Below are 16,258 nucleotides of genomic sequence, written 5' to 3' on the forward strand. Positions count from 1 at the left end.
TCGTCCAGCCACCCTCGCCGTCCAAAAGGCTCTAGTTTCGGACAAAGGCGATGACATCCTCCGTAACGTCGCTCGGGGATTGGACTTTGAAACATTTCTGGGAAATTTCACGGCTATCTTAGCCACACAAAGGGGTCTATTCTATATTTTTGGGAGCCTGTAGAGGGCACACGCTTCGGTTGTACGTTTAAACCATTCTTTCATTCATTTTCTGAATCCCTTTATCCTCACTAGAGTCACAGGGGTGCTGGAGCCTATCCCAGCTGACTTGTGGTGGTCAGTCAGCCGCTGGGCACACAGAGACAAACAACCATTACCACTCACAATCATACCGCCACTAGCGGGAATCGAGCCCGAGCCTCTCTGCACCGAAGTCATGTGAGTAAACCACTACATCAAATAATAATAACAGAAACACTTATACGGCCTAGTGGAAGAGTGGTTAGAGCGTCGGCCACACAGTTCTTGGGTCGAGGGTTTGATTCCAGGTGGGTCCTCACTGTGTGGAGTTTGCATGTCTTCCGCAGGCTCACGTTCTTTTTCCGGGGTCCTACGGTCTCCAATTCAGGGTGTGCCCTGCCTGGTGCCCTTAGTTAGCTGGGATAGGCTCCAGCACCCCCACTGACCCTCGTGAGGATAAGCTGTGCAGAGAATGAATGCATGAATAATAATATTTAGTATACCTATATTATTGTTTTCTGATCAGTATTGGGACCAGTGGATTAAAATGCATTAGGGTGGACTGCCAATTTCATTTTGAACTTTGTATTCTTTTTTTTTCCAGAATTTACATTGCTGCTGGGAGAGAGGAAATATAAAGTATTTTGGTTTTAGTTTCTCAAGCTGAACAAAAAAAGTGAAATTGAAGACGATTATATTTGTAATAAATTAGATATATCACTTTATTCTTCAAAAATGTATCTGTACAATCATGTGGTACAATCACACAATTTCAAACACATGGCATAGTACATAATATTTAATGTCAATTCAACTGTTGTCCGAGTCTACGTAATGTGATATTTTGCACATGACTGGCCTTTGCTTTACAAATGTAACATTACTGCAAGTGTACAGTAAATAACATTGATGATGGAAATAAATACTGCATTATAATATCACTATTATGTGGTATACACTTGTTGGTTTATAGACAATCTTGGCTGCGCCTTTGCCGGCCAACCTATCAGCCCTATTAAAATTAACAGTCGTAGAGTTTAGAGGATCTTTGGCACACATCACAACAAATGCGAGCTTGCGTTCGGCATACAGTGTTACATGTCCTTAACAAATAATTAGCTCACATCGTGTTTTCAGGAAGCATGTGATGCAGTCCTTAACAAATAATGAGCTCACATTGTGTTTTCAGGAAGCACGTGATCCAGCCCTCAATAAAAGTGTCAGGTTCTCAACCATTTGTCCTTGAACCTGTTGCTTCTGTATATTGAGCAGAAGGGTTGCAGTTGCAGCTTCTTTAGAAATGGGCACTGACTTCATGATGTTCTAGCAGTCCAATTGTCTTCTGTAGTGTCAAATGTGCTGCTCCAGCTGCTCGCAGACATCAAGTAATGGTCCTTTCGCACAAAGCGGCTGATGATACGAATCAGAACCTTTCTGTACTGATGGCGTAGTAAACAGTAGACAAACGGATCGCTTGAAGCTTTGGCGTAGCACAGACATTTAGTGATGATGCCCCAATACTGCGGGATGTGCATAAAGGGTAACAGCTCCAATAACCTGCAAGAAAAAAGAAGAGAGCTGTATAAATAGATGATGAAAACATTCCAGCGTCTTTGCAGGACCAAAGATATGTTTAAGGCTAAAAAAAAGTTTAATAAATTGACTGCACTATAATGTGCATTTGGTTTGTAGATGGTGTGTTTGTGCGGCCTTTTTGGGGCTTTGTTTTGCGCTGCCATGTGAAACCAGGTCGTTGTTGCGAATCTAAATTTGATTACCTGGAGAAAAAAAGGTTAAACATATACATATAATCATTTTGTCAAATCAATATTTTTATTGGGTTAATTAAAAAAGAGAATTCAGGTGTTATATTTTTTGCTGAGTTCAGATTCAGCTCTTGTTCTGGTGCAGGTGTGGTATACCTGCAATGATGTCATATGCAGTATGAAAATGTCTGTAGTTTTAATTTACAAAAGACTGTGGCCTCCATTTACACTACATTTATATTTGTTACATTCCATCAATGACCATATCATTTAGAGCTTAACATTTTACATAACGTATTTCTAATTATAAGTAATGGAAAGGACATCAAATATCCATTAATAGGGTTAGTTTAACATTTTTCTCTTGTACATTTTGATAAAACAGTCTTTTGCTGCATTTCAAAAGATCAATTGCAGTTTAATGCTTTGGTGTGACAACGTTGAGAAAGAGCAGGAATAACTGGCAATACAGTATGGAACTTTGCACAGCAAAATTACTTACCAAAGAAATCTAAACCTTAACTGTTATTTTTGTCGTTTTCAGATTAATTATACCCTTTCCTCTCAAAGGCCATGTAAAAAATAATATGGGGCTTTTCATAGAGAGACATTTGCATATTATGGAGTAAACTGCATCTGAGAGTCGATCTAAAATATTGTCATCCTTCACCATTTTGCAGGTTCGTACATTGCGTTTATTTTTGTTTTTTATATTACGTATCCAAATCAAAAATGTTTATTAAAATGTCAAAATTCACGCTGAAATAGGGGTGATCCTGCTTTGTGTTTTTTTGGGGGGGGAATATTGCGGCCATGTCTGCTCTACATTATCCGTGAAATTCGAGGGATAACTGTAATACATTATAACCTATTGCACAGTATTGAGGAAACTCACAAGTTTAAACATGGATGCATACATGTAAAATGGAAAGGAACTTGGTTAATTTCATTGCTAATAGTACCTGTGTTTTTTGTGTGTGTGTGTTTGTGCGTGTCTGCGTGTGTGTGCATGTGTGCACGTGGGTGTGTGCACGTGTGCGTGTGATGAAGCTAACAAAACAAAAATAGTCTGCTGACTACATTTGCAGAGTGCTGTATAGTATCCATTCATTTACAACAAAAATGTTTTTCATTAGAGAGCATGTACATAACTGTGGGTAAACGAATACAAAGCTTACCTTGTTATAACATAAGGTGAAAAGCAGAAAACGAAGGAGCCTATAAAAATGCAAATTTTCTTTGTGGCCCGCTGCCTTCTCTTCTTCTGCTCAGACAAACACCTTTCTTTCACACTAACAAGACAGACAAAAATAAATGCATAAACCTTTCTGTTACATCAATGAAATATTGTCATCATTTAGTCTGAGCTTGATTGGCACATCTTCACATTCCAATACTCAGTGTATGCTCGTTCCTCACCTGGGGTGAATATCAACCAGCAGGACGAGAGTCTGCACAGTGATGACATCTATCCTCTTGCAGTGGGACTTGGCCACTCTCAAAACTTTGAGGTAGGAGAAGCACATCACAGCCAAGCTGACAGTAAAGCTGCTGCAATGGAGCAGTACGGTGAAAGTGGCGTAGGCGGCCAGCTGCGACCTTCCCTCCGTTGCCAGGCACACGGTGCACGAGGCGTACGTGTGGTTGTAGCCTCCCCAGTCCATGAGCAGCTGTGTCAAAGAGAAGGCAAGGGACTGCAGCCAGGAGTAGATCACCATTAAGACGGCATCCCGGTAGCGCATCTTGCGGGAATAGCTCAGAGGAAACATGACGGCGATCCACCTGTCAAGGCTGAGAGCCGCCATGCTCAGCATGCTGTTGGTGGTGAGGAAAGTTTCCACTAAACTGATCATACGGCAGATTAAGTTCCCAAAGGGCTCTCCGCGTTCGGCCACCCCGAAAAATGTGGCCGGCATGTTGATGAAAGCTAGGAGGATGTTGGAGAAAGACAGATTCAGAACAAAGATCCCCGGGACATGAGACCTCAACTCTGAGCTTTGTGTGAAGCACAGCAGCACTGACATGTTTGTCACCAAGGAAACAACAGCCATCACTACTATGGACACTTCCAGGAGAAACTCGGGGATGGTCATCATTAGAGGTTCCATGTTGGAAGCACTTGTGGCTGCAGATGCTGTTGAGCAAAAATCCTACATTTTGAAGCGCCCCATCAACCAAGACAAATTGCCTCGCAAAGTGAGAGCTGTCCAGTGCTGAAAGAAGAAAACAGATTCCTTCTGTCATGAGCCTCCTCAGGTACTTCCCGGGACTGTTTTTACCTATTGTGGACCAACTGCAGGAAAAAACAGAGTAAAAGTGTGCGAATTCTTGCTTGCTTGCTTGCACTCGCTCGCTCCCTTTCTATCTCGTGGCTCTCAAACATGCGCACTAGCCGGCGCCTCCTCTCACGCTGAAGATGCCGTGCTCCCTGCACGTGCAGTCGCTTGCTGGCTCATGTGACGCTTGAACAATATTCATGCAAGCAGCACTTAATACGGGCTCGTCAAGGTGTTTGAACACTCAACGAGGGCTGTTTACTACCCATAAATTACTTGTCTCTTCAAGGAATTCGGCAATGTATAGAGACACAATGTATGCATTATGAATATTATCTTATTAATAACGTGGTTTGTGGGGTATTATTTCACTAAGATGCATTAAAAGTAAGGAAAGCTGAGGAACCTTCTGAGCATTCTAACTCCCTTTAATTTTCATAAATTCACTTATTGACGGCGGCTCGGTGGGCATGTAATTAACACGTCCGCCTCATAGTTTTGAGATCGAGGGTTCAATCCCTGATGGATTTTGACCTTCCTGCGTGGAGTTTGCATGTTCTCCACAGGCCTGTGTGGGTTTTCTCTGGGTACTCCAGTTTCCTCCCACATGTCATAAACATGTATGCAAGGCCGGTTGAAAACTCTAAATTGCCCCTAGGTATGAGTGTATGAGTGGTTGTCCATCACCCTGCAATTGGCTGGCAACCAATTCAGGGTGTCACCCGCCTACTGCCCATAGTTGGCTGGGATACACTTCAGCACCCCAAATAAAGACCAAATGGATAGGACCTCTATCACCATGAATGGCACTGAAAGATGATCATGCACTGTCAGACTTGTCCATTTCATAGTAATGGACATGTATCACTTTCAATGGCAGAGAATAAGATAACAACCTCCAATTTGACAAATCATGAGAATTTAAGTGTTTTTTTAACATCCCGTGAAATGTGGTGACTTGCTCATTTCCATAGCAACGCAAAATCTCTGGTGAGCTCCCAGCTCTTTGAACTCCATCCCCGTTAGGACTGATATAAATTGCTTGGGAGTGCGTGTTGATACAGTATATCCCGCATACATCACGCATCAAAACGCAGTTGTTCTTTAAGTATTCAAGAGGGTTTGTTCTGGAAAAGAAGTCGGCTGTATGTTTGAGGTCATGCATCATTTCAAACATGCAAGTTAGAGTGAACTTGAGGATGGGACTGCTTGGGCAGGTTTTTCCTATATGGCACTTGTCAAACTCAAAGCCCAGGGGCCAGATCCAGCCTAGCATGACATTTTGTGTGACCCGTGAAGGTAAAAAATGTGCATTTTTCTTTTTGCCAAAATGAAAATCTAAATATTTTTATTAAAACAGAGTATGTTTTTTCCTCTTTAAAAACAATATTAACAAATCTTCCTATTTTATAAAAATAAAACAACAATATTTCCATTTTTTTACTCTGTTCTGATTTTTGAAAAAACAAAAATTATGAAAAATGTGAGTCATTTGAAGAAAATAAATGGAAAGTATATACAGTGGTACCTCGTGATACAACAGCTCGTGATACAACATGCTCGCGTTACGACGAAAATTTCGATCGAATAATTCGCTCGCGATACAATTAAAATTTCGAGATGCGACCAAGCCAAGTGGCCATGACATGAGAGGCTGTTTATCATCGTAGCGCACTGTCTTTTTTTGCCGCATCTCTTACGTGTATAACTACTATATCTACGAGGACTGAACGATTTATTCAGACGAGTTTCGACCAGGAAACGCACAACGCACATGCGTGGGCAAAAAGAGGGCTTTCTGGGTAATGAAGTATACTCGTGCACACAACACTAATAGCCAATGGCACCCTTTCTCAGAATAAAACTTCATTACCCACAATCAATACGTGGGAAGCTCAGCTGTTGCATTTCCTGTTATTCTTTCTAAGGAAAGGAGCTCCTGCGATCGCTCATTTAAGACTATTTCTCGTTGGCAAGTGGTCGTGCGTTATCCTATTGTGAGGACATGTGTGTCCATCATTTTCGGAATATTTTGAAGGCAATAGTACAACAGCAAACAGTCCATCGATAGCGAACGTGAGGGTGGAGGCGTGGCAAACCGCTAACCCGGAAAACGAAGGTAACAAAAGACAAAACTAGAATTCAGTTTTGTGTAAAGTTACATTAAACGTATGTTTGAGTGTGTCTGTATATATTTATCCAAGTTAATTTAAATTTGTTTGTTCGTTTACGAGTGCCGTGAATAAAGTCCCCCCGAAAAGCCCCCACCTCCGCCTCCATGTGTGTCGTTGTCTCTCCCCTCCGCGAAATGCGTCTAATTTGACATCTATTAAACACATTTTATTACTATTAAACCACTTGTTATTTATTCCTTTGTCAATATATGGCGAATTAGAAGAAATAAAACATTTTTCCAATCCAATATCCTGTTTTTGGTGTTTTTTCAGAGGGTTAGAACGAATTCATTTGTTTTCAATTCATTTCAATGGGAAACGTTCGCTGGACTTACGAAAAGCTCAACATACGATCTCAGTCTCGGAACGGATTACGTTCGTATGTTGAGGTACCACTGTATGTGTATGTGTGTGTGTATATGTATATGTATATGTATATATATATATATGTATATATATATATATATATATATATATATATATATATATATATATATATATATATATATATATATATATATCGTTTTTATTGTAATTTTTAGAAAATCTAAGAACAAAAAAAAATTGTCTACCCTAATAGTGGGGGTTCGTTTGATAAGAGTAATCAACAAAATAAATGTTTCAGTGACGAAAGCGCTTGTTGTTGTACAATTTTGAGTAGCAGAATCAAAATCCGACCTTAATTCTGTGTGGGTTGGATATTTTTATTCAGGCAAGTCAAGAATTTGGGGGGGGGGGGGATGCTAAATTATTGCAGCGCATATTTCAACATGAATGGATTCATAACTGGCACACAAAATAATCCAAAACAATATGTAACATTATAATATCTGTTATGGCATGTTGTAGGCAAAAGCAGACACGAGACTAACCAAAAAAATGTGATGTGCTGTATTGCACTGCTGTCAAAGTGCTCCGATACGTGAAAATCTGTCAATTATAAAAAGCTATGTTTGACGAATCGGAAGATTCCTTAAAAAAAGTATATGACTATGCAAAGGACTAAATCTGTTGGTAGAATATATGGAAAATCTACTAAAATAAGGCATACAGAAGAATACTCATGTCAGATTTGAAATGGGTAACCAAATATTATATAGGAATTGATTTAAAAAAAAACACCAACTCCACGTTAATTGATTAATTGACGATTTGCACATAAGTAGACTACAATTAAGATGTGGCCTGCCACAATTTTTTTACACCTATGCTGTATGTTTGTTGGTGGAAATGAAGAACATGAGCAAGAATCTCTGCAGATGTTTTTCTTACATGAGGTCCTAATAGCTAATAATAATAGCTCACGGTCAATCATTAACGGGTCATCGTAATTGTAGGAAAAAATCTTTTTGTTGCTAAGAAGAAAAATATAGGAGAAGAGGTGGGGAAATTACAAGAAATACCTTCCCCCTCCCCTCACTGGGAAGGAACCCTTTCCGTGGTCACATGCTTCCTTTGGGTTCTTAGAATTGAGGATGAGGTTATGCAAGCAACGCAATGTAGTACACTGCTAATGGCACAAGCACTTAAGAAATTCTGTTCAGACAGCGAGGAGTCCACCCAAGAAACTGCCTATGGCTGCATGACTATACGCATATGCTGAGTACGCCATTACGTAAGACTCACTTTCCACACTTGTCACCAAAATATGGAACTCGTGCATCACTTTAGTCCAAATTCTGCGATGGATTTCACGCTGCCCATCTGACTTACACGAAAGTCAATCCCAGCACACTTGCAGGTCATGTTCATCCTCTGCTCCAGGAGTATTTTCACCACAGAATCATGGTTGCAGAGCACCCTGATGTGTTTGTCTCATGCTGAATCAGAGCTAAGAAGGTGTTGAAAAGATTTGATTGTCAAGGTGGAGGAAGGGGTGAACTGATTGACGCTAATAGACTTAGATGAGTGTTGGGTTTATAAGCAGGTCTCGGCTGAGCAAACGCTCTGTGCATGAACCCCGACTCGCAGAGACACTCACATGTGCAGACATACACAGACACTCTCGTTTTCAGCCACGCTCGCTGTCATTCTCGCTCGTACGCCCTGCCCCGCTCTTCCATGCTACATCCCTCCCAGTCACGTGCTGATAGTGGAGGAGTCAGGCTGTGGAATGACTGTGGGATGCTCATTTGAGATGAAAATGACAATAACATGCAGCATGCTCTAAATTTCCTGGTCGTATTGACTCTTTTACTACTATAACATACCTGACATTTGTCTCGTATTTTATACGTTTTTTGATCATTTCAAATTGTGTACGCCGTATAACAACATTTGTACGGGATATTCTTTAAGTACGTTTTTTGTAAAACCGATCTCGTTTTTGCAAATTTCAGCTCTAATCTGGATTGTCTTGGTCACTGGCAGCAGACAAATACGTCATCGTCGACTGGTAATAGTCATGCTTTAAGCATTATATGCGTACCCGCATTCCCCTTTCACACGTCCGCCTTTTCACCGACAGCAAGCAATGTACCCAGACAGTCAAGCTTTCAGCATCTCATCTCATTTTCTGAACCGCTTTATCCCCATTAGGGTAGCGGGGGGTGCTGGAGCCAATCCCAGCTGTCTCCAGGCCAGAGGCCTGAATCGATGGCCAGCCGATCGCAGGGCAAAAGGACACGGACAACCATGCACACTCACACCCATACCTAGGGGCAATGTAGAGTGTCCAATAAGCCTACCATGCATGTTTTTGGAATGTGGGAGGAAACTGGAGTACCTGGAGAAAACCCAGACAGGCCCGGGGAGAAAATGCAAACTCCATACAGATGTTCATGGCCTGGATTTGAACCCAGGACCCGCGAGCTGTGAGGCCGACGCACTAACCACTTGTTCCACCAGGCCGCCCCACATAAGTATATGTATATACTAAATCATTGCAATAAATTATAAAAAGTATATTTGTAAACGGAAGGTACATTGAGCAAAGGCCAACTGAACACTTTTGTCGTCAAAACTCTATGAATAGAATTGTGTTTATTTGAAAAGCAAAAGGTCACTATAACCCACTGGTGGACCGTCAGGGCCTGCAAAGCCTTCTTTGCTGACCTAAAAAAATATCTGAATCCCAGACTAATGTTAATTATGTTTTGTCCATGAATACTTATTAAATAATTCCAAATTGTCTGTCAGCTTCCTTTCATTGCTTTTCCCTTGGTTGCGCTGTTTCCAGATGTGTTTTCATATTTAAGCATTTAACCAATCACATTTCAGCCATTATTTGTTGCCCGGGTCAGAAATCTGCCTCGAGGGCTTCACAATCAGTTCTGCATGCTCGTCTGCATAAAACGAGGAAAAACTGTTGCTTTAACCAATCAGATTTCGAGTTGGAGACACCAAGGCCTTCTAGCAGGCGTAGGGATATGTCATTGCTTTCACCAACTATGATTGGCTAGTGATAGAGTGGACTAGCCAGAGCTACCAAACTATATCTGGAGCGAACTGCACAAACAAATATATTTTGTGCAGATTTAATAGCGGTTTTGTCAACCCGCAATGGCTGAAGGAGAGGAAATTGATTTGTTTGCAGATTTACTGTCAAAGCCATTTTCAAGACGGACTTTTCAAGAAAAGCTGGACATCATTAAGAAAGGTCGGACAACTCCGAAGCAAGCAAGCCTGTCACAACCAGGAACGAACATTTTCAGCACTAAATCGAATAAAAACTTATGCCAGAAATACGACAGGACAGGCTCGACTTTCAGCATTAGCTTCGATGGCGATAGAAAAGAAGGAGGAAAGAAAGGAGGGTGGATTTTGTGTACAGAAAAAAGATTTTTGGTGAGTGGTCAATAGTATGAGGTTATTATTGATGCTTTTTAATGTGTGTTGCAGCTGTAGCTGCAGTAAAGGTTTTATAGCCATAAAATAGTTTTTGAGGGTTGGGTTGATTCAGACAGCACTGAAGGCGTCGGATTGAAATTCACGGCCCGCCACTGCTATAACCATATGGTTTATGCAAATGCTTTAACACATGCCACATACGGATCACATGATGAAAATGTCAGTGATATATTTGATATATTACAAAATGCTGGAAGTAGGAGCTAAGCGGAGACCTGATTGGAAGAGAGGCAGAAGCAGTAGGGGGAGATCAAGAGAACCGAATTGAAAGCATGAGTCAGCAGTCTGGCTTAGAAAAAAAGAGTTGAGAAACAGTGAAAGGCCTCGAAGGATTTAGTCATCTCTGGGCCTGTGACAAAAGAATTTTTGGAATCACTTTACTCTGTGCGCATGTTTGTGCATGTGTCTCATTCCAGGGCCATCCAACTTTGAGGAATTTCTTCAAAAGCAAATTGAAGCATTGAAAATAACAACTTAGCTGAAAACAAAATGAATACTTTAACATCAAACAGAGAGGATTTATGTATTCTGATTGTGCAACAATAAAAATCGGGAGCAGTAACTATAATTTTTATATTCTGTTGACATGGGTGAACAGTGGACTACTGTTCTGTCTCACAGTCCTGAGGTTTGAATTGTGACTGTGAATGGCTCATTTTCAGTACTGCTAGTGTACCACATTTGTCTGGAAAAGCTAGTAGTGATAGATTCCATCTTTGAGATTCAATTGAGACCAATCCCTTTTGAAAATCTATGTTTACGCTGTTTAAAGTTGAAGACAATTAAAAAGTGAAAAATTCATTTTTTTGGGGTTCGATAGATCATGAAGAGGATCAAAATAATTAACAGCCTATCCACAAATCTGGTCTTTCTTTAATCCATTGTCTTTATAGTACAGTAAACATTGAATGTCACTGACCAAAAGATAAGCGATTGACCATCCTGCATCAGTCTCACTTGACTTGGAACTTCACAAAGGGGTAGTCCGAAATACAGTTTGACACAGAATGTGCACTAAACACATCTATCATGCTTCCAGAAGCACCAGGAGAATAAATAGATTAGCAGAAAAAAAACGGCATATGGGCTCACTTAGTTGTTTCCAAGACCAATTGAGCAGTCACTGATCCAGACTTTAAAGAGCCTTTGTCTGCTTACACTCTCTAAACTATGGCCAATAGTGTGTGCGGTGTGCACAGTGGCCATGTGCATGACTTACCCACTGAGGCAGATGGAAGTAGTTATGGCCAGTACTGTCTGAATTGTGTCTGGTCAGATGGTTTCGTCTGACCACACTTTGGGAGATGAAACAATGAACTGGCTTTAGGAGGATATACTTTGGACTTCTCAGTGATTACATTCAAATCATATGTACTGTCTCCAGTTAATCTTGCATACATATTTTGGGAATGTGGGAGGAAGCTGGAAAAAATGCAAACATGGGGAGAATATATTGTATAAGCTCCACACAGGGTGGGTGAGAAGAGAGCGGAACCCAGGATCACTCAGTTATGGGAATAATAAACTAAACGTTTTCGTTCATTTTCACTTGCCTTTAGGATTATCCCCCTCAATGCCAGCCTTGGAATTGGTGCCAGGCATGTGTTGGATGGAAACTGCAATTTGTAGACCTTAAATATATGGGCAGTGGCATAGTTACTGGAAAAACAAGACACTTTACACATCACAATGAATTAGAAAGGGAAAAAAAAGATTAATAGACTTTTGGACGTATAGCCTCGCTGTAATACTCTGTGCCAAGGGTTCAAAATTTTAATTCTTGTAGGTAGTCTATCAGTCCAACCTTCAAATGAGTTATTAAACATCATGTTTGCATTATATTTTTTTTCCTTTTCAGGGATTGTACAGTTTTGTGCAGACACAATTGGAGAGAATGGGATCATTTCCTGGAAGCATAAAGAAGCTATAAAGAAGGGGGTGTGGGGTAAAATCATGACCCTAGCTAGCCACGTCGGAAGGCGATTCGCATAGCCAATATGCCATCTATTGGCTAGTCTGGGAATGATAAATTTTACTGTCAGTGTACAGTCATGGCCAAAAGTTTTGAGAATGACACAAATATTACATTTTCACAAAGTCTATTCCTTCACAGTTTTTAGGTGTTTGCCAGATGTTTCTATGGTATAATGACATACAATTAGAAGCATTTCACAAGTATAAAAAGCTTTGACAGTAATCCCTCGAATATTGTGGTTAATGTAGACCAGACATGGCCGCGGTAATCGAAAAATCACGAAGTAGGATCAGCCTTTTTTTCCTTCAGTGATGAGTCGCTGAAACTCCCAAGCAGAAGACAATAGAGTGGCTTCCGCTTGGGAGTTTCTGCGTGAATTTTTACATTTTTAATCATTAATGAGTGAATTCACGATAATTGAGGGAGACTTTATTGAGAATTACATGCAATAGGTCAATATTAGCAGTGTTGACCCTTCTTTTTCAAGACCTCTGCAATTCCCCCTGGCAGGCTGTTGATCAACTTCTGAACCAAATCCTGACTGATGGACGTCCATTCTTGCATAATAAATGCTTGGAGTTTGTCAGAATTTGTGGGTTTCTGATTATCCGCCCGCCTCTTGAGGATTGACCACAAATTTCCAGTGTGATTAAGGTCTGGAGAGTTTCCTGTCCAAGGGTCCAAAATCTTAATGTTTTGTTACCTACGCCATTTTGTTATGACCTTTGCTTTATATGGCAAGGTGCTCCATCTTGGTGGAAAAGGCATTCTTCATCACCAAATGCATGGTATAGTGGGCCCAATCGACTTTTGATACACACTAGACTACCCTAAAGCTTGAACAAAAGTATTCTTTTGAAAATCTCATGTTGCATTTGAAAATAAAAGCACTTTGAAAATTGGTCCTATTGGGCTTTGCTAAATTTCCTCAGTGTTTTAAATCTGTGCGGTACACTGAAATTTCCGAACTATCAATTATTTTACGAGAGAGAATTGTACTATCCAGTGCAGGATATTGTCTCTCAACAAGACACAACTGAAAACAACAAAAAGCAAAACATTGTGGAGTATTTAGAAATACTAGCTTTTCATGAACCCTGATCTGTGTTTTCACTTTCTTGCTACTGCAACAAATGTGAATAAAGTTTTATGTAATCTAATCGAAGATTACGCAAGAGGGAGAGAAAAAATACGCAGATCTGCGGAAAGCGAATGAAAAATGAGACAACTGGGGAAATTTTCACATGAAGTGTGGGTCTAAATACCAATTTGGAGATGCATGGCTCGTTGAAAGTTACAGTAATTATTGAAATGCAGTGACTGCATCGAAAGGTTGTGCAACAAATTAAGTTAAGGACACCTTCAATTAATTTTTGTCAAGGCCTTTTTAATGGTGTTTTTTTCACATAATATACTGTAATTTTGTTGAAGAAAATTGATTTTAATTTTCCTTAGTTAATTTTCATTCAGTTTTTTTCAGTTTTTTGTCTATAATCCTTAAGCGTGATTTATGGATGGATGTGTGGGTGTGCGTGTGTGTGCGTGTGGGTGTGCGTGTGTGTGTGCGTGTGCGTGTGTGTGTATGTGTATGTTAAGATTCTCTCGATACGTTTGCCCAAACCGTGCATCGTAGAAAGTTGAATTTTTTTTATGGTGGCCAGAAACAGCTGTCGGATCCTAATAGACGAGTGATTGAATTTCTTCACCTTCTCTAAGTGTTTAAATTCAATCTTTTATATGTTAAAGCTGAAAGCAGAGTTGATGTATGAATCGTTTTTACATGATGTGCCTAAACGCTAAACTTTTTTTTCTGTCGTGACGGGAAGACTCGGCGAGACACGATGGTGCTGGAGGCGCTGACCCAATTTAGTTGTAAGGTAGGACGCCTTTCCACGTCATTTACAAACGTCACTTCCGGAAGAATTTCCCCAGCGAGTTTCCAGGTGCTCCCCGAAACACTTTTCTTCTGTCGTGACTTTTCCACTATCATCCTTTATTGCGATCTGCTCCTGTATGGATTAGCCACTGTGCTTCTCCTTATACAATTAGATTACCAAAACACGCGTAATAACAACCTCGCCAAAGCAGGTGGGACGCGTGAATCCGGGCCTTTCTGCTTGTTTCCAATAAAATAAGGGTGGGAACACTTTTCAGTACATGTACACACAAACCATTTGGAGTCACGGCAAGGAACAATTTAAAGTCTTCTAATAAGATAACATGCCTGATTTAAAAAGTTGGAAATTGTACCCAGAGAAACCCCATGCATGGTGAGAACTCTTGGGTGAGAAGGCAGTTTTCCGAAATTATGGGACTCAATATTGGGAAGGATCAAAAGCAATGTTTTTACTCAGCAGGTTATTTGCCATTCTCTGTGTGTATGCACCAGTGCTCTGGTTTCTGCATGTGTGTTAACACCCCCAGAATACATCTGCTGTTGTGAGGAAAATCTGGCATGCCATATTTCCATGCTCCTGCTAGACTGAGACAAACCAAAATACTGTACAGCTAATATTGCAAATACCAGTGGTAGAAATTCGCATGACATCCATTTTTATTGAAAAAAAAAAAGAAGTTTGCAAAGAAAGATCAGGATTAAAAATAAAGAAATAAACAATATTTTGTCACATTTGGTAAATTGTGTACATTTTAATCCCTAAGAAATATCAATGGACCCTGAGAACACAATGCAATGATTAGTAAATGCATCACGCCTAAATACATTTAGAATTTAAATGCTTGTTTGTCTCACCTGCTTCTGTCATGAGCGTATGGCTAAGATGCCTGCTGTCACTTTCAAAATGTTGATGCCTGTTACCTCGCCATTCTGAAACAAATGCAAACTTTGTACGGTATAATCATATGCAGGGGACATCGTGTTCTAAATATTGACCACAAAAAAAATGATGAATGCGTGTGAGAATCCTAGTTGATAAGCAGTTTCTGTAATACTCAGAACAACAACCATGCTATGTTCGAAGTCACTTAAATTTAATTTAAACTTTTATTTTTATTTATTTCCCCCATTTTGATGCTTGTGTTGAACAGCAGCAACGAAAAATATCTTCAATACATTTCCCCTGCTGAGCCAACATACCTCAGTGAAGTAGAGCACATCCCCATATTCTGACTCCATTTCCTCTAAAAAGCACAGAACTTTCTGTGTGTTAAGCCCCTGGATCTGATGTGGTTCGTGCATTTCACAACGACAGACATCACATTGTCAAACTTCAGGCATCTGCTGCAACGGGCCAGCTGATGGATAATGTAGTGCAGAGCTATGGCCTCCTCCACACCCTCTTCTTCCATTTTTTTACTAGTGCTACCAGTCCATTCTTCCTCCCTGTCATTGATGAAGCTCCATCAGTTGTTATTCCAACAAAGTTCTTCCATGGCAAACCAGCATTCTCAATGGCATCACACAGCTGGTGAAATATTTCCTTAGTAGTGGTCTGGCCATGCATTGGAATTACTGTGAGCAACTCCTCCATTGGTTCCAAATTGTCATCAACACCACGGACATATATTGCGAGCTGGGCAGTGTCTGTGATGTTTGTGGTCTCATCAAGAGCCAGTGAATATACGCTGAAACATTTTGCTTTCTCAGACAGTGTTTGCGTGTGTGAGGAAAGGAACTATGAGACAGCATGATGTGCGCACCCAAGGCTCTGGTTCAGGGGTATGAGTTTGATGTACTTTCTTGTAGATAACATGCTTCCAGGTTACACTTGGGTTGTCAAAATAAAAGCTCTTTGATTTTTGAAGTCAATTCTGTTTCTTAACCGTTTGCCATAACAACAATCTTGTGGGCCGCACTGACGTCAATCTTTTTTATTAAAACGGGGCCGCAGATTATCGTCCCAGGGGCCGCAAATTTGAGACCCCTGCTCTAGAGTATTGTTCAAGAACCCAACGCTGCCAACTGAGAGGTTAATGACAGATAGACTCATGTGCGAGTGCTCTCCAACAATGCCTGCAGGCTGAGGGTTTGGGACCAATGAAGTTTAGGGACGATCGATTTCCAGTTTGAAAAAAGTC

At 40.5% G+C, this 16,258-nt stretch overlaps 1 protein-coding gene across 1 annotated transcript; it reads right to left on the reverse strand.

Annotated features, from left to right (window-relative positions):
* Positions 1-907: 907 nt before the first annotated feature.
* Positions 908-4,217, reverse strand: LOC144077503 (G-protein coupled receptor 26-like). Its single transcript, XM_077605287.1, has 3 exons — positions 3,366-4,217; positions 3,125-3,238; positions 908-1,737 (listed from the first exon to the last, which is right to left on the reverse strand). Exons 1-3 carry the CDS (start codon positions 4,052-4,054, stop codon positions 1,494-1,496), a joined length of 1,047 nt encoding a protein of 348 aa, XP_077461413.1. The 5' UTR covers positions 4,055-4,217; the 3' UTR covers positions 908-1,493.
* Between the last annotated feature and the right edge of the window lie 12,041 nt (positions 4,218-16,258).

This window comes from Stigmatopora argus, chromosome 7, assembly GCF_051989625.1.
Source record: "Stigmatopora argus isolate UIUO_Sarg chromosome 7, RoL_Sarg_1.0, whole genome shotgun sequence".
Classification (NCBI taxonomy): Eukaryota; Metazoa; Chordata; class Actinopteri; order Syngnathiformes; family Syngnathidae; genus Stigmatopora; species Stigmatopora argus.